Source organism: Lonchura striata, chromosome 11 (assembly GCF_046129695.1).
Source record: "Lonchura striata isolate bLonStr1 chromosome 11, bLonStr1.mat, whole genome shotgun sequence".
NCBI classification, from domain to species: Eukaryota; Metazoa; Chordata; class Aves; order Passeriformes; family Estrildidae; genus Lonchura; species Lonchura striata.
In genome coordinates, this window is record NC_134613.1 from 21284781 (window position 1) to 21304264 (window position 19484).

At 42.5% G+C, this 19484-nt stretch overlaps 1 protein-coding gene across 1 annotated transcript in view; it reads right to left on the reverse strand.

Annotated features, from left to right (window-relative positions):
- ADAMTS17 (ADAM metallopeptidase with thrombospondin type 1 motif 17) overlaps positions 1-19484 on the reverse strand; it is a 150721-nt gene that overhangs the window by 13030 nt on the left and 118207 nt on the right. The window contains exons 19-21 of the mRNA XM_021552577.3: positions 18350-18485; positions 6691-6895; positions 2505-2657 (exon numbers count right to left, since the gene is read on the reverse strand). Coding sequence (XP_021408252.2) covers positions 2505-2657; positions 6691-6895; positions 18350-18485 — 494 coding nt within the window. The remainder of the gene's footprint in view (positions 1-2504; positions 2658-6690; positions 6896-18349; positions 18486-19484) is intronic.

Here is a 19484-nt window from a genome sequence, read left to right on the forward strand (position 1 = left end):
ATTAGCTCCAAATGCTTTCCAAAAGCTACAAGACACAGCAAGGTGGTCCTTGCTGCAAATAAACCTGAGAGAAAATGGGATAAAATCCTTCTTCTCTCAGGCATGGATAATGGCTACAGAGCTGTTGCTAAGGCCAGCAGATGAGGTTTGGCTTGTGGGTGTAAGTCTCAGTTCAGCATGGCCTCATCTCCAGCCCTCACCTCTTTTACATGGGAGCTGAGAACTTAAAATCACAATTTGTCTGGGGTAGGTGTGGAGGTTTTACTGCTGCCAGGAGCTCCTTAGGGAGCTGAACCATCTCCTCATGCACAGAGTCTGTGTCAGACAGAGTCCACAAATACTGCCACTACTAACACAAAACCAACACTGTCGTACCACCCAAACAGCCTGCTTTATTTACAAGTTGTATCTGGACTTGACTTTTAAAATGAGGTTTTCCCATTCTCTTACATGACTTTCCAGCATCTTCAAAGAGGATCTTGGTTTGGGAAATTAAGGATCAGTGGCCAAGTCACCAGGCAAGCTGTTTGCACATAAAGCATCAAGGCCCATTATTTTAATCTGTGATAATTACCACTGTTAGTTAAATCGTGCTTCCCTGATGGTTCTCAACAATAAGCAACAAATGCGCAACACATTAATTGCACTAAGTTGTTGCTTGTTCTGAGATCAATTTGTATTAACAGAAAAAGTTTCCATCTTAGTCAGCAAAGCTCTCTCACAGTGACTTTTACAGGGCTGGGAACAAATGTTTTACAGTGGAATTTTGCCCTGGAAGGATGAATTTTAAAGAGTTCACTGTAGGCTAATGGCAACAGACTTTGTGCTTCTCCTTAAAGGATGAACTGTTTTAAGCCAGAGTTGCTGATAGCTGTAAAGGCTCCCCTCCTAAGTCCAAGCCCTGTATTAAAGCTTCTGGATCCTCATGATGAAAATCCTTCACTCAGGATTTGTGAAGAATTGAATTCCACTTTAAACATTTCAGCTATCTGGGTTTCTGGAACAATACATTTTCTTCTAAGAATTGCACCTACCCTTTTCTAGCAATCTCTACCGCTCAGAGAATAAGAATCTAATTGTGTGACCTAAGTGTCCAGTCAGAATTAACCAATATGTCTAGAATTTTAAATGCTCATTACAAACCAAATCTAAGTCCAAGAACATCCGGCTGGACTCACAGAGGGTGAAATTCCTGGGAAGCAGAGCACTGGCACAAGCTCCCTGCAGACAGAAGCAAGCCACATAAGCAACACACAAGCTTTTGTGCCCTCCTGCACAGGATGATCCAGATCCCGAGTTAAGAATCACAAATAACAAGTGATTTTGCACTGATCCTGCCCTGCTCACATGCAGACATTAAACCCATCAAACAACATTGTTTACTGTGACCCATGTAAGACTGCAGTTGTCCCAGCAGTGAGCCAACATCCTTATCAGATTGGAACTGTTCACACAACACTGAACTTTCAATCCACGCAATCAGTGAATACACAGTTATTCAGTTATTTCATATTCCTCCCTATCAAGAGAACCTGGGTCTGTTTGCATGCCAAAATGTTTTAGTGTTCCACAAATAAATAAATAAATAAATAAATAATGTTATTTCACCTGTTAACACATGGAGACTGTTTGTTTTGGCCAGCTCGCATGGACTCAGAGTGCCAGGTTATGAATAAAATAATGTTCAATACTGTAAACATCTTGTGACATAAATTCCTGGCTCAGCATAAATACAGACACTCTGTATGTGGCAGGTTCTTCCTGCATTCTCCAGCACTGACACCACTAAATTCATGTATCTATGACAAAGTATATACATAATTGTAATTCCTAAAAAAAAAAAAAAAAAAGCAATCACAGATAAGCCAATTTGCCCATCCTGAGCCTCTGCTTCACTGGATTTTGTTTGCTGGAGTTTGGGTTTTTGGAAAGCAAAGTGCAACTACTGTATCCCAGTGGTTTCTGCACATGCCGTACATTCCAGAACAGAAAGTAGGTTTTCTGTTTAAAGAACAGCACAGTTAGAAAGATAAGATAAAACCAAACTGGAATATAATATTGCTGGGAAAATTTAGTCCTTTTTGCAAACACCAAGTCAGTAATGTAAAGGATGCTTTCTGAACAACACTGGCAAGCGTTGAATTTCTCACACTGCCAGGCCTCCTTCCCAAGCAAAACCTCATATTACTTTAAGATCAGAATGCAAATACAGAGCAGACTCTGCTCTGCTTTAATCCACTGCATTCAGGAATTAATTCCACTGATGTCACTGGAGAAACAAAATTCAGACAGGACTGTGAAGGAAAGCTCCAGCCCTGAGGAAGGGACTGATGGTTTTGGCTTTGCCTTTAAACTCAAGCCTTTCTTTCATTTCAGGTGGTTGGAATGAGTCTAGGACTGGACAATGTGTGTAGATCTGAGACTAACCTGAAAACCAGTTAAATCTGTAATAAATATTTAAATTTGTAATAAATATTTAAACACCATGAGGTGTTTGCTGTTACCTTGGACCAGTCTCCTGTTTTCCACTCGTAGCAGCCTGTGTGATCCTCACACTCCTCCTCATCTCTCGGCCTGGTGGCTGCATCACATTTCCCTTGGGAGTTTGTGCACGTCACTGTTCTTTTCTGAATTCCCCTGCCACAGTCTGCTGAGCACTGCAGAAAAACAGGGGTTTTGGTTTTTTGTTACATGGTGCTTAGAAATGATGGCTTTTATGTTGGTAACACAGCTCAGAGGAAAAGCTGGGGTTATGAACACTGAGGAAAATGGTAATCCATAAGGTTTTATTACAATAATCTAAGCCACTCATACATGAGTAATTTGAAAAGCATGATGACTGCTTGTGAAATATTTTACTTATGAAAAATGGCAATTTTGAAAATTAACCTCCTTTCAAAAACGTCAGCTGGCTTTTGGCTAGAATTGGTGCCACTAAATCTTGTGTTGAGGAGCTCCTCGTTCAATGAAGGACACACTGAGATTCACTACACAGAACTGCCACATCCCTTGATGTATCATGGGATACATCAAGGGTGATGAATGGTGGTGTTAAATGTAATTTTAAATTACAGCAGCATGAGACCACTGTTATAAACACATTTCTGTAGTACAGTTTATGCATATCATGGCAAAGTCACAACTCTTACACCTTCTCATGTGAAACACACACATCACATTCACACTTTGATTTGCCATCAGTATCTTAATTCTGAAAAACTCTAACATTTACTGAGTAAGCAAAAACTATCCACAATTTTTTTTTGCCTGGGTTCCATGGAATAGGCTTCTAAAGAGCAGGAATATCTGGTCACTCTCTTGTTATCTTTGACAATGGTTGGAAATTTTTGTTTAATGAAGAATTTGTCTTGATTTTATTGGCTGTACAAGGTAGGAAAAGGACATTGGCACGAACTGAACCCAAATTTCTGTTTTCAATAAACAGTTTGGTAATAGAGCACCTGCTGGCACAGCCACCTGAGTCCTTGTCACCACCCCTGAGCACAGCCAGTCTGCCTGCTCCTCATTCTGATGCCACTGCAGTGGTTAAGAGTGAGAAATTGTCTTGCAGAGCCACTGGGGACAGGTGGGTGGAGAAATGATCTATGTACCAGCTGAGATAAAAACTAACCTCCTCTGGCATGTCAAGTTCTGCCCTTCGGGGGGCCAGCAGGGAAAAGACAGTTGATTTGACACTGAATAAATAGTGCAGATATGAGATATTCTGTGAGGTCTTTTGAACATGTTCCAAGAAGCTTCTCCATCCAGGGGGTCTATGCTGGAAACAAGCGTCAGCTTGATATAAATTACATCACATGGACAAATCTCAGCATGCCTGTCTAACTGTCTTAAAAACACAATCCAGGCAGTTCTGACCTGCTGGCCTTGTTAAGGACATGAATGACAAGCGTTCATGAGCTGGCAAGCAAACAGACATGCCTTTAAATACTTCACAGCACTACAAAGTGACTTCTTCAAAATCTGGGAAACCTTCCACTTAATTTACTGTGTGCTGCTCATGGCGTGGCCCCTTACGGATATAACATCTTTGTAAGGAGCACAATCTATAGTTCTGCTAAGACAGGGGGTGAATTCTTCCCAGCTTTGCAGAATTCCACAAAATGCTTTGCTGGACTGCTCAGAGAACAAGGCTTGGCAGAGATCTCAGGCTGGAGCTCCCTAAATGGTACCTTAAAGCCATGAATTTGCCCCAAGTTTGGTAGACTTTCCCAAATTATGTATAATTTTCCTCAGGCACCAGGGTGGACTCCTCAGGGTTGCACTCGTTCATCTCAAACTACAAAGCTCAATATATAAAAATCTTTGGAATGGTCCAATTTACTTGAAGTAAATCAAGCTGAAGTGGGAGTATTTTTCAAAGTAGGAGAAATTTCTAGGTGGGTTTTACAAGCAAGTCTGGGAAAAACACCAACTGTTTGTTCTTCCCACAGCTTTTAAGTCATTCACAGATTAATACTGCATATACTTTCCTAGACAAAACAGCATGAGCAAGAAGGTTTCCAACAGATCTTTGGTGGTCACATATAAATCACCCTCTTTAAGAGGTTTTTTCCTTTCCTCAAGTCATCTGTTTTCATGAAGAATTTCTTAATACATAGATTTTACAGAGAGTCCACAAATTAATAGACATAGTTTCTGTGTGTCCACTCGAGATCATTAAGTCTTATTTTATTAACAAATTACTTTGTCGGATCCCATGAGGCTTTGCAAAGGAGCAACACAACTTTGCAGTTAAGACACAACTCCTTTATCTGAAGGAAATCCATATTTTTTTCCACTCTATTTCTCTAACAGTAGAAACATTCACCTTCTCCTGACAGTCTCTATTTTTATCATTAAAAATCGGTTGAGCAGTACTTTGTCCAAAACAATCTCAAGTGTTTGGCAATACAAGGGGAACCTAATTTTTTCCACAATGAAGATTGCATTGGAATTTGCTGTGAAAACATACATTTTTGACCAGAGACCAGACATCAGTGCAGTCAACTGTGCTGTATGAGAAAGAAGTTAAAAAAATAGATCAGAAAATAGATTTATAAAATGATACAATTACAGTGATATTTACTCCTCAACATCAGATTAAAATGCTAAGGAATAAAGTGATTACCACTGAAGAAAGTCCTAGGTGTGAGAAGAGTTCACACTGGCAGAGCATCAAATGTGTCCTGGAGTCAACTGAGCTTCATAACAACAGAAATGGGCTAGAATAACAAATTTAAAATCACAAGTGCACAGTTACAGACCCAACAAAAGTAAATAAATGTATCAAAGGAAAAGTAATCCAGCAATTGAAAAAATTATGTAAAAATGTTGTGTAGTTGCAAACGAGTTACATGATCATGGATATGGAAGATTTCCACTGATCTGTAACTTGACTTACTCTATTCCATAAAAGTGAGACAGAAGTACCTGGGATTGTTAACAAAAGACTCAAGGAAAAAAATCCACATGTAAACCAGGTAGGAATTGCACTCTAATCTCAGCTATAAACAGTTCAGCTGGTTTAGCTATAAGAAATAAAGAGGGCATCATCTGAAAGGGGAATGTCTATGACACACAAAAGACCTATCAGACAACTTACTAAAACCTTGGTGTGTATCTTTTGTAACAAAATAACTCAGAAAGAACATGAATCTCATGCACCAGTGAAGGATCCAGCACCCCACTGAAAGAGAACACTGCTCTCACTTAACCATCACCTCTCTTGCCAAACTAAGATTTCCTGTCCAGGAGGTGCACAATGAAATCCCATTGTGTTTGTGAGGAGACACTGTTCCTCAGGATCCCTTCTGTCTTGAGCTTTGTGACTTTAAAGCACATTTCTAACAATAATATCTAGCAAAAGCTCTTTGACAATGTTTTAAACAGGAGCTCCCTGTTCCAGAGGTGAATAATGAGGAATCCTTCCCACAGGAAGGGCTGTTGCTGGACAGCCAGGCTGGAATGAGGCTGGTAAAGCTGCAACCCTGCACCCAGAGTGAAAGGAGCTCATCACCCAGGTGAGCCCAGCAAACACAACATCAAAGTGAACATGGCATCCTGTAAGGTCTGTTACAGGGTACAAAGTTGCCCTGTACTAGCTGAGTTCTGGTCATGAACTGCAGGCACAATCCCAGATCACTCTGCTGCTAAACAAAACACAGGGTAAATGTCTAGATCTCCCATTATTTATATCAGAAATGCATTCATAGCACTTGGGAAAGATTTCTGAACTCTGCAACTACTCTGAGATGCACCTTTTATAAAAAATATAACCAGCTTTTTCTAGTTCCTGGAATTACACGAAAGAAGGCTGGCTAGGGCCCAAAGCCTGCACATTCTCTGTAACATGCAGATGCCTGATAAGCCTGGTATTTCTTCACACCACATTTAAATGGAGCCAGAAGCCCTGAGTTACTGCACTCCTGGCCTCAGGTCAGTGAAATGTTTTTCCTTCTTGGTCAGACTTTTTAGATGGAAAGATACAGTCACTAGAGCATATCTAAACCCTGCCTTACTAATTCATCTGGTCTGGAAACCAAATCTCAGCCCCTCACTGCTCATCTCAACAGATGAGAGCCCTGCCCAGCACTCCAGTGCTGTGAGGATGCTGACCATGAGCACCATGGATTAAGGCCAGTGTATCTAAGCTCTGAGCAGTGTGGCTCCTTTCTGGAGTGAGGTTCCTACCTTTGACCACTCTGATGCTTCCCAGATGGACAGGCAGTCACGTCCCTCACAGCTCTGCACCATAGCTGGTTTGCTGCCCAGGCAGTAGAGGTCCCTGGTGTTGACGTAGGAGCCGTTCTGCAGCTGATAAACACAAGTGACCTCCCGGTGCTGCACACCCTTCTCACAAGTGGCAGAGCAGGGACTCCAGTGGCCAGTCACCCACCTGGGAAGGAGCCAGAGGATAAATGTTAGCAAACTGTTGGAGTAAAACATTATGCTTCATTTAAGGCCAGTGAGAAATGGGCAGCTCTTCCTGGGTTTGTGGGTGCTCTGATGGTGCTGTGCTGTCGTTACCCTGAGCTCACTGATCCCCTCTGGGAGCTGAAGTGTGTAAAGCAGCAGTGTCAGTATGCAAGGGAATATTGCCTCCTGGCCCCAATACCCCAAACTCTGCATTGCTCCCTTTAACCCCACTCTCTGCAGTGGGGCTGGTTTTTTCTCTCATATAAAGACAGACTTGTCTGCACACCTTCCTGTGCAAGGGAAAGGAGGAATCCTCCCTGCTCTGTCTTCCAGCTCCACTGACTCCAGCAAGTGCCGGAATCATCACAGTGGGGTTACAAGGCAGTGAATAAAGTATCTAAGAAGGATCTAAAGGAGGAGGGATGGAGGGAAGGACAATTTTTTCTGAAAGAAAAGCAGGATCGATCTTCAGCTTCCTGCAATCTGTCAGTGAGAGCATGTTCTCTGTAATTACAGGCATTCCTGGATGGAGTGAGGGACTGCAGCAATAACTGTGCAGCCACTGAGCACCAAAAGGCTCTCATGCCTTTCTCACCAGGCAATTGACCTTCTAGCCTGTTATTCAGGACTGTCATGCAGATTTGTATCCTTATACCATAAATCTTTTACTTGTCACCCAATCCTGGGCTGTCCATTATGGTAAGTGGCCCAAACAAGACTTCTCAAAAATAGGCCTGCTGAGAAATACTATTTTATGCTGCTGGAGGCCCCTGTAATCCAGGTAGAGCAACTTATTTACTATATCTCTTTTGGAGTTGTTGTGTGTTACTTCTTTGAAATGAATTAAAAAACTGTTTCACATCTTCCCATTCCTGAAGGGGAGAAAATCAGTTCAGCACCATTTGCAGAAACATCTTCACCTGCTGCAATTGTCATGAATTCATCTGTGAATGCCGTGTGTGATGACTGCACTGACAGTGCAGGCAGAAGCCAGTTGGTTTGAGCAGGACTGGGCAGACTGGCCACCTGTCTTTTGTGGAACAGGGCCCTGCCCAAATATTCCTGTGCAATAAAGCAGTTGACTGACACATCTGTGAATTTCTGTTGGCTATAACAGCTGGCAAGACACCAAACCTGTTTCTTCAGACTGCAGCTTTTGGTGCATCTCTGCAGCCCAGGGCTTGGTATTTCTCTTATGGAATGGGAAAATGTCAGCTGGGAAATTGAACACTAGGGCTGAAAGACTGACAGAAATAGCCCTGAAGTGCAGAAATCAGTGTTCATGAAAATTAATAGCCAGGCCTCTTGGTATCAGTTGGGCTCTGCCCTGTTGGAGCAACCGTGAGGGAATTCTCCACCTGGGGGAAGGAACCTCCTGACAAAGGCCTGGAGGGGCAGAAATGACTGTGCTTTATGAGCTGAGTGTGAGTCAGAAGGCTGGGAAAGGGCTCTGCCCAGGCTCCACTCAGCTAATATTCACTTCAGCACCGTGCTCTCACTGTGATCTACAGCTACTGGCAGAAGAAAAAGGGAAAGGGGCTGAAAGCAAAGGAGAAAGATAAAAATACATTCTTGGCAGAGGCTGGCTGTGAGCTTGCACTTAGGATGGGCAGCACACAGCATGCCAACTACTTCCAATATGCCTTAAGAAGAAATGTTATGGCTTTCCTTTTAGGAAGGAATATTCCTTTCTAATTTTTTTGTTTGTTGCTCTTGTGCAGGGGAGAAATCACTTGGTTTCTACCCTGCTTGCTGGTCTCTAGCCAGTACCAGCACAGACGTGGCAAAGTGAAACTAGAAAATTAGCACAGAAAAAACAAGTATTATCATCATCATGTGAAGAATGATTGCACAGGGAATGACCTGAAACCCAGGGTACCAACACAAAGATGTGTCTGTGGTGAAAGCAATCTCCAGCTTTTCCCTTGGAGAGGTCACCTTCAGCCACCATCCACTACATCCACTCCTGATCCCAAATCAGGTGGGGCAATGCTGTAAGGGATCTCTGAAACCTCACAGTCCACTCTGCCCTGCCTGTGACAGTCAAAATACTTAGAAATTAAAGGTGCTGGTTTTACTTTTACACCCAGGAGACAAGTAACATTAAATGTCTGAATAATGCCAATATGTAAAGCAGGTTATTTTCAAAAGCCCCAAGGGGATGATTACTTTGACCACTAAACTTCAGCATCTCAGTGAAATCTATGCTTGAATCAATGGCTTGTAAAAATAATCTGGCAAGCAAGTAAAGGTGAGTCCTACATACAGTGCTGGCAGTGCCCTGAACCTCCACAGTTCCCCCAAATTCTCCTTCACATGCAGCTGAAAATACTGTTTTAGTGCCTGTAACACACAGGAACACTGCAACTATATTTCAATAATGTTCATAACCAATGTGGAAAGACAAAGGATTTACGGATAAAGTGATTAAAGATGAAAATTCCTGCCAGTTTCAAATTTTTGGAAGGAATTTGCAGCAAGATATTAGCAAAGTTAGTAATTCAGTGTATCTGCAAGTAATATACACACAGGGGAGAAAAATGTAATGTGCAAATAATATCACAATTTGGTAAGTGTTAAATTGCAGCACAGGTAGATTTTTGTCTCTACACTGTCATTACACCTTCTGAACACACCTGAGTTTGTTTAACAACAAGACCTACTTAAGAGAGTGATTTTCTTTGAAAAAGGGTAGGTATTTTTCTTATGACAATGTCAAAAATAACTCCAGTGTTCTAACTCCAACCCCCAGGCTGGCTCTGTATTATTAACTAAGCCAATTAACTGCTGTACACTAAGCCCTGTGTATATCATATAAAGCATTTGGCTTCCAGTTACACTTTAAGCCTGTAAACTGATCTTAGGGATTGCTTGACACCAAAGTTCTTTTCAGCTTGGTCTTTCCCTCCCAGGTTATAACCTATCTTCTGTGGGACCATGGGAGTGCTCCAGCTGAGGTCCCAGGAGAGCCTCTCACTTTGCCAGCAAACACTGATTTGCGTGACAAATACACTCATCCTTCTCACAACCATAGGGATGCCTTCATCCCTGGTATTATTATTTTTTTGTAATCTTACCTCTACAGAAGATTCAAGAGCTAAGTGATCCCGGCTGGTGGTTAGATTCAGGAAGAAAGTGATGAGCTTTTAAGCAGAGATTTTACCCCAGTCAGTGGCTGTCTTTCCAGCTAAAATATGCCCAGAAGGGTGTGATTTTCAAAAGCTTCAAAAAGCTGGGATGGGCAGGACATGCAATCTGAGAGGGCTGCTCTAAATCTTTGTCTCCTGAGTCTTCCTCAACCTCTGACCTCTCAGTATCTCTTCTGAGGAGTTGGGAGTTCTTCTAATCTGCTTTGGCAACACTCATCTGGCAGGTCCCTGGAGCAAACTTGAAATATCTTTTGGAGATTCAGTTCATCATTTGATCTTTCTATGGTCTGGATTAGTTTTTAACCTTGAATTATCTACTCTACCTGCTTGCCTAAGACTCCTACATTTTCTAGGAAAAAAAATTGCCTGCAGCACAATGTACATAAACCCAGGGGAGATGAATATCTGCAAATGAGGGGTTGTAGCTAAAGATTTGGGGGCGAAAAAAGTTAGGAAGATAAAATGGATCAAGGCTGAAGGATGGGGGTGAGGGAGTGCAATCAAAAGACATGAGGTCACTTTTCAGAGATTTGCAGCCTCTTACAGCATAAAGCCATTACATCTTCTGGGGTAAATATTGCAACCCATTAAATTTCCCCTGGTGGTTTCTGCCCTGAGCCCTGCAGAAGAACAGGGTGTTCTCTTCCACTAACATCCATGCCATGTTCACACATCCCCTCACTACGTACAGGGTGCTTTTGCTGCCTCCCCAATGCTACAGTGACATTTATTTCCCTGCTTTCACAGTAATACCTCAGATATGACCAAAGACATGTTTGCAATAACACATTTTTTGTTATTAAACCTGTTTTTTTAGAGCTGTCTCTCACCTATAACCAGTTTAGAGCCTGTGCTACTGCTGAGTAAAGCATCAGAGGAAACTTCCTACAAAATATGTCTGAAAAAACCATGTGACAGAAAAATATCTAAAGCCCTGTAATGTGAGGATTCTCTTTCTAATAGATTTTATTCAAAACCTTTTGGTTTAATGCACAGGTGAGGATAAATCCATGCCCAGTTACCAGTTTGTGATGCAAAATCACATTGAAGTCACTCTTAGTTTTCTGGGGCACCTGGAAGAAACTGTGGCTCTACTGATTTAGGCAAACGCCAGCCCAGCTTTCAGCAGGGCTAGGATTTTACATTGGATAACTTTAGCAAGAAAAATTGGAAAAGATTTCTGAGAATCAGTCATGTGGAACTGACAGATATACTTTGCTTACAGCTGTCAAACCAAGCTCATGCTCGACTGTGTAGAAGAAAAGTCTCTTTACAAATGAAATTGTGTTTTCCATGAAACACACACACTCCTGAAGCTCTCCACCACCTCTCTGCTGCACTGGGCTCAAAACAATCAGGTGAATCTTGTCTTTTGGGAACAGGTTGTGCCACACCCAGTCACTAGGAGCTTTTTTTTTTTTTTTTTTGAGAAAAGTACAAGGAATCTAGTAGAATAATACAGCTGCTGATGTTGAAAGTAGGACTCCAAGACTAACATTCCTGTCTGATTGCCTTTATAAACAGTGCTCAGTAATTTTCCAGTACAGTAGTCATTCTGCTAACAGACTTGCCAACTTTCACTCACACAGGTTTCTTTTTTTCTTTAGCAGTTATCATTTTGACAGCTTTTTTTTTTTTCCCACCAACAAGATCAGCCATGGAACAATGTTTTATAATTTACATACACCTTGGGAAGTTCTTTTTTTTGATGGAAATAATTGTATTCCCTCTCCTCCTCCCCGAGATGAGCAGATCTCTCAGCTTTGGAGGACTCAGTGTGGGGTCAGTGTGAGGAGGTGTCCTGCTGGCTGGCACCAAGGGACAGAATTTCACCACTCAGAGCTCCTCTACAGTGAGTTTTCCCTACCCACTTCCATGGTAGGTGTAGCTTTAATGAGGCATCTAGTTTCCAGCTCCATTCCCTGCCTTTCCAGGAAGGCAGTGCCTCCTTCTCAGCTCCCACCACACGATGCAAACTGTGAAGATCATTACAGCAGACAGCAGGAGGAGTGGATTTCACAATTAAATATTTTGCTAGATTATTCTGGTAATCCTTTTCTGTGGGTTAGAACTGCACTTGGCCTGAAGAGCTTCAAAACAAAGCAGCACAGATCATGTAACATTTTAAAACAAGGCAATGGTCAACCACAAGGCTGGTGAGTCAAACACTACACTAGGAAAGAAGTGATGGGAGCCAGCCTGAGTGTTTACACCAAAGCTAAGGGACCTGTCTCATGACTCCATGTGGAAAATAATGCCAAATTAACTCCTGCTCTAGCAAATCATCTTGGACTGTTTGATGTAAATGCATTTAGCAGCAACCAATAAGCACTTTTCATTCTACACTGTCTGTTCCCCAGCCTTCTCTACCAGAATTTCTCCACTGAGTTGAGTTGCTCGATTTACTGGAAGATACAAGCAAATTATTTTCCAGTGGTTAATCAGCCACTGACTGGTACTTGATGACCTGCCTACAACCTGGAGCACAGGAGTTTTTGACTCCTTTTGGTGGATGGGGATCACCACCAACTGACCTGGGCCCCAGCAGGACATCAGCCCCCCCCACCAAGGGGCCTGGGAGTGTCTCAGGTTTTCTGGTCTGCAGAATTTTGGCTTTTGCTGCTACAAGGCCCGTGGGAGCCCTGCTGCAGGCAGAGCCCCGAGGAGCTGCCACCAGAGCGCAGCGTTCCCTGCTCCAGCCCCTCCAGCACAGTCCTGGCAAATTCATTAAGCTCAAGCTGATTCTGGAGATCCCAACTCCAGCTTTGGGAAGTACTTCAAAATGAGCTCTTACGTGGTGCCTCCCTGGATCAGAGGGTGCTAACATTACTATTGATGCCAGATTTCCAGGCTAAAATGAAACCTTCCCCATGGCTGTTCCTTCTTTTTTTTTTTTTTTTTCATGTAACCAAATCCAATGCACATCAAAGATGTTTCTCAGCACAAGGCACAGACAAGGGTTTGAACCTGTTTGCACTGAACCTTATGGATGATAAACTGCATTAATGAAAGGACTGACCCATCTGGAGCCATTAAATGTCCAGCTCAGGCCCTTCAGTTAACAAATACCCATATCCCTCCAGTTTAGTGCAATTTCTATACAGCCCTGTGAGTAATTTGCTGACGTTCTCAAAGAGTTTTCCATCATAATGTTCCACCCAAATTCTAGTATTTGCAAGACAACCACCTCACAAAATAAATCTGAAAATGCTTTTCTCCTCATCTACCTGTGACTAGAACACACAGAAATGGGGTGCAAACAGCCCAGAATCAGGGAGACAGGCCTATTTCTGTATTATTCTGACTTCTGTATTCCTGGGCTGTTAAACAGAACACTGTCACAGGGATATGGTGGAGTCTAGAGGGAGCACATGGACACAAACCCTGAGCCTAAATCAGACCAGGAATCAAAGCAATGGGCACTGTCAACCATCACACACTGAGGCACCATTATTTTGGCACTCCCCAGCCTTTGGACATGTTTTTGAGGTGCTGAGCCAACTGGGGCCTTGGCTGACTCTTAGAACTGGCTTCATTTTCCCCCAGTGGGCACTATTTTGGTGTGTGAACCCTTGGGGAGCCTGGTGCTGGATTCCAGCCCATGGATGGAAAAATGAAAGGGAAAGAGAAGAAAGAAAGAAGTGATCCTTGTAACCACACAGCTGACCTCAGCAGCATGACAGCTTCTAGAGCTGATCTGGAGGGCAACAATAATCAAGGACACGGAGGTAAAAGGATGCAAGATAGACTTCCCCCAGGCAAAACTCACTAGCTGCATTTCTCTGACCAAAATAACTGGTTTTCTAGACAAAGGAAATGGGGTAGATTTAATCTGTTTGGTGAAAAACTCCTTTTGCTGCATGGGAAATGCTTACAGGTGACATGCTAGGAAACATAGATATAATTGTGTAATTCACAGAGAGGTGAAAGTTGGCCTCCCATCTACCTTCAGTGCTGCAAAGGAGTATCAGGTATGAAAGGAATTTAGATCAATTACTAGTGGGCTTCCTGAAAGGTCTGTCTTGCATTTGATCTAATTTAATATGCTCATTAACGATCTTGGCACCAAAAAAAAAGAAGAAAACTGCTAGAAAATTGAAGAAAATGCTGACATACAAAGCCTAGAAGCAGTATCAATGCCTCAGAGGATTAGGATGTCATACAGGAAGAGCTGAATAACCTCCAGTACTGCAGTAACAAACCAGGATGGAAATAAACAGCACACAGTGCAAGGCTGAGTGCTCAGGGACCAATAACAAGAATTTCTGTGTTAAAGTAGGGTTCATACAATGAAATAAATGAGGAGGAAAACATCTCGAATGACTGTAAGCCACAAATATGATGCAGCTATGAAAAAAGCAGTAAGAAGTTAAAGTAATGGATTTAGCCCAGAAAAATGATTGAAAGAGGAGATACAATGGTTTGTTGTGTCCTGTGGCAAATAGCCCAAGGCTGAAAGAAAGGGAGGGAAAATACTCTGTAAGAAAAGGAAAAAAGCTGATGCACAAAAAAAAAAAAAAAAAAAAAAAAAAAAAAAAAAAAAGGCTGAAAGATGACAGAGAATAACTTGGGCTGGAAATAAAAGGTCAGACCTACATGAACAGCAGGGTCAAAGGAAAACCTTCCAGTGAGTGAAGTAGCCTGTGGAAAAAGCTCAGCTTCTAGAAAGCAGTCTAAGATACGCTGCTGTTAGTAGCAGAAACCTAACCCTTGAGCTCAGGAGATATTTTCAAATCCTAAACAGTGAAAATAAGTGCTCAGGGTCTCCTGTGGTTTTCTGTAGATGCAGCCAGGGATTTCTGGCATTTATGCTGCTGTTCAACATCCATGTAAGAACACCAAATATTCAGCAGGCCCCTGAAAGGACTTAACCTCTCCTAAAATCTCTTACAGCAATGAGGAGAAAAATTACCAGTGCTTGCACACAGTCCATTACAACTCCAACAGTTGGGGAATTTCATGTGGTTTTGGTGCTTTTCCTGCGTTGGAGGGGAGCAGTTTCATAGCCACAGCCCCAGCCATGCATGTAGAAGTGTGTGGCCACTGGCAGGGCTGTGTTTTCAGTGAAAACAGCTGATGGGATCTGTGATTTGTGAGTCTGGTGCCAGCCCCAGGGCTGGCCCTGCCGCTGTATTTGGGTTGGTGCTGGGCGTGCTGGAAGCGACCCATACGCGCCGCATGCAGGAATCCAGATTCCATCTGGTTACAGCAGGGTTTTGTAAAAAATATCTAAAGAGCTAGGCAAAGGATTAGAATAAAGAGGTGCTAATAGGGTGCAGTTGGGACAGGAAAGGAAGCTGTAAAGAATTTAATGGAAAAAGAGGGTCAAGGAATATAAAAAATAAAATAGGAAGAAAAAGAGGCATTTTTTTAAAAGGTGAAAGAGTAACAATAATAAAGAATGAAAGATTCTTTTATTTTTGCCAGTTTCAACAAAACCCTAAATAAAATTCTCTTCTCTGACGTTTAATTTTAAAACATGTCAGTGTATCCAATCAAGTTTTAAATCCTGCTTTGTTTTCCTCAGATGCTGGGTTGCAGTTGGAGAACTCCAATCTTCTCCCTGGCCTCATGAAAGTACTGTCCCCGGCCCTACATTATTTGGCTCTCCTGAGAGGTGGCTGAAGTTCAAAGGGATATATAATTTACAAAGCACTTTGGGATCATGCTGGAAGAAAGACACTGTTATTAATAACATATCCTTTTTTTCCTCCTGATCACTTTATAAATGTGGGTAACTATTTTTTTTTAATTACAATCTCAACAGCAACAGCCTCTTCCTCCACTTAAACAACATGCTCTCACCCATCCCAAAGAGTTTGCAATCTTGCTTATACATGGATTGAGAAAGGAAACAAAGGGACAGTGTGGGATAGTGAATAAAAGTCACACAACCCATCCAAAAGTGAAACAGAGACTGAGTGTCCTCTGACCCAGTCCTGTGCTGGCCAAAAGACTCCTCTCCAGAGATAAATACTCTGAAAGGTGATTCTCCTCAATTTTGAGTGAAAGTGCAAATGCAATTCAGAATGCACAAAACAGAGCTGGTTTACTAGAGAAAGGAGAGCATTGTTCCTTCTTCTGAACTCAGGTGAAGGGCTTAGGTCTGAGTGGAAATGGGAAAGGACCTTATTGTAACAAGATGCTACAATAATTTTACTTGAAACCCTAAAACAAATTCAGGGCTCATAAAAAAAGCATTGACATGGTGAAAGAGAATGGTTTCTTTAAGATGTTCTTGGTCAGAGAATATGCTAAGCATGCTTTTCTAATGTCTGGGTGGGCAAATGCAAGTGGAAATTTAAATTCTACAGAGGCACAGAGAATGTGCTTCTGAAAATGTTTCCAGTTAAAAGCATGTTAAGTGTGAAAGTGTACTCTACACAGAGGGAGTGAGGAGTGTGGTCTATCAGATCATCAGCAAGGATTCTGTGGCCTTTCCAGGTTCTAAGCACATTCAGTGTCTGCTGTCATTGATCTGAAAAAAATGGGCCAATGAGAGTGTCCCTGTGCCAGAGCTCACTGCAGCTGGGCAGAACTGTGCCAAGCTGTGCCCATAAACTGCTGCTGGCTTCACACAGAAGAAGATAGACCTTGGAATGACATTATGGGCTGGACCCAATCCCCAGAGGAACACAAGCTGGATACAGGAGCAGAGTAATCCTTTCTCAGGAGGTTTTGTGTGATTTAACCTCACCCATATCCCTGCCCTGGACAGGCAGCAGTGCCATGGTGGGAGGGCACCAAACAGAGTTCCCCAGGGGCTCAGGGTCATGGGGATCCCTCAGAGCACAATTTGGGTCACAGGGCTGTGACATGGCCAGAACCTCCCATCCCTGCTCTCAGCTGGCAGAGGCAGAAGCTGCCCACAACTTCCACAACTTTTAAAATTCTTTTCTTCATCTCTACCACCTGGAATCCCTCCTATGCCTGCTTGGGCTCACTCCAGTCTGCTCCCAACAGCTTTCCAAAAGGTCTGAGAGAAATACTTCATGCCAGGGCAGCAACACAAGCAGATGCTTTTTGTTTCTTTCTGAGAGAGTGACATGACAGAAATCCCAGCCTCACTGGACTTCCTTCTTCAAGGAAACAGTTGTTTCCTTGAAGTCATTGGAATTTTGACTCTCCTTACACACCAGAATATCTCATTATACCTTTCAGTACTGCAAGCTGTACAGCCAATATTGTCCAGCAGCAATAACAGGCAGTCCAGACAGAAACTGAAACCTGAACCAGCCTTACTGATGGATGACCTGACACTGCATTTCCCTGCTCCAGGGCACTTTAATCAGAGTGCAGGTCTAATTAAAAGGAAGTGTGCTGTTTGTTGTTTGCCCCATTGTTTCTGCCAGTAGGATTAGCTTTGTAGGTACATTTCCCTGGCTTGTCTGATTATCCAAGATACAGCAGCCAGCAGGTTGGTTTGAAGATGCTTCTTTAGGTATTGTTCAGCTTTATCTGAAATCGATTTTATCACAAAATATTCTGAGTTAGAAGGAACCCACAAGGATCACTGAGTCCACTACTGAAGTGAATGGACCATACATGGATCAAACCCCTGATCCTGGTGTTATTCAAACTACTATCAAAATTTGAGTTTCTATACTACATTACAATGCTAAACATCACTGCAGAACAAGAGTGAACTTTTCTGTTAGCATACAAATGGAACAAATTAATTTACCTTCCTGTCTTTTGTCATTTTGGCCACAAATGTATTTTTTTAATATAACACAGATCAAAATTAATGCAGATATAAGTGCTTGCCAAATTAAACTTTTATTATTTTTAAAGATCTCTAATAACTAGTGAAGAGAAAAGCACCCTTACTGAGGAAAACATCTAAAATGAGTTTCATCATAATTTAATTTATTGACTTCGGGGCTTTTGTAGTACTGTTTGACAGTTAATCGACCCCATTCTGTGCTGATTAACAAAAAGAAAGATTAGATATGCAGTCACTGTACTCTTGTCTAACTTTATACTGTAAGTTTTTCTGTCTCCCAGGAGACAACCAAGGGGAAAAGAAAACCACCCCCAAACAATGCATGAAGGCAGCCTGCACAGAATCTGGCCTTACTGACCACAAATTAAATGGGCTTTGTCTGAGGTAATGAAAATCTGACCTGCTCAACTAAAGGAAATGAATATTACAGCTGCTTACTGTGGCTAACAATGTGTCCCAATACTTTGAGACATTTTCACTGTGTTCACCAGATGGAGGCTTTGGAAAGGGCAGTTTCTGAAGGAAAAGGATATTGGTTGTAGTGTTTTTAACTCCTTACCGTGACTGGCAGGGGTGTGTGTTACATTTCCTGACCTGGGGCTCGGGGCGGGTCACTCGCTGGCAGTCACTGTCATTCACCAGTGTCATGGTCTTGTTAATGAGCCGAGTGCAGGACACGATGGTTTTCCTCTCACCTGGAAGCCAAATGAAAAAGAACTCTGAACAAAACCACCTCCACTCATCCACCAAAACACAAAAGCTTGGAGCTCCCTGCTCCCTCTACCAGATGTACTCTACCACCTGTGCAAGAAATCTTATTCTCCACTCTGCCTGAACTTTGTACGGGCATGTTTTTTTGGTTTTTTTGGTTTTTTTTTCAGAATAGCTACAAATCTTTCCCCAATAATCACACAATTGACTGTTTCACATGAGCAGCAAGTTGGGCTTTCTCCTTCTAGTGTTTAACGTGGAAAGGAGCTCTAAAACAATTTGTTTTCATTTCTGGTTCCTCCTCCACAGGTAGCTGTACCCTGTCATCACCTCGGGCAGATGTGCTGAAGTCACAGACCTCCCACCCCTGATAATGTGACTGATAATGACAGGACAGCTGCCTCCTGCTGCTCCCCAGGCAGGAAGTCAGAATGAAAAGGAGTGACCGAGGTTCAAGAGTCATTAACTGAACTTGTTCATATTTCACGAAGAGAAAACAAAGCCACCAAAATAAGGTATTTCTCAACTCCTGCTCCTCCAGATATACTGCATTAAAATCCTTGTGGCAGGAGGCATCTCAGGAGGAGTCAGCATTTCTCACATAAACTGTGCACCAGGAGTTTCTTTCATCCAGTGTGGCCCTCAGGGCTCAGCCTTCCACTGAGTGGCATCAGGAAAGCTGTGCCACAGGGAGCACGACAGTGACCAGATGTGACCAGGAAAGTGCTACTCCTGCTCTGTGTGACTTTGCCTTACTGCTAATTTTGGTTTCTCAGGTTCTCTTTCTAACCCTGAGTCTGCGTCAGATTGAGTTTATTCACCATCTGCAGCTGAAACTAAAAAATAACTCATGCTCTGTTAATAAAAAGTATGCAAACATGGAAAGGAGAAAGGCCCCTCTCAGCTTGGATAAGTAGCAAAAGCATTGGACAGCTAAAATAAAAGACCAATTATCAAGATAGTAGTAGTGGGAGCTATGCTGG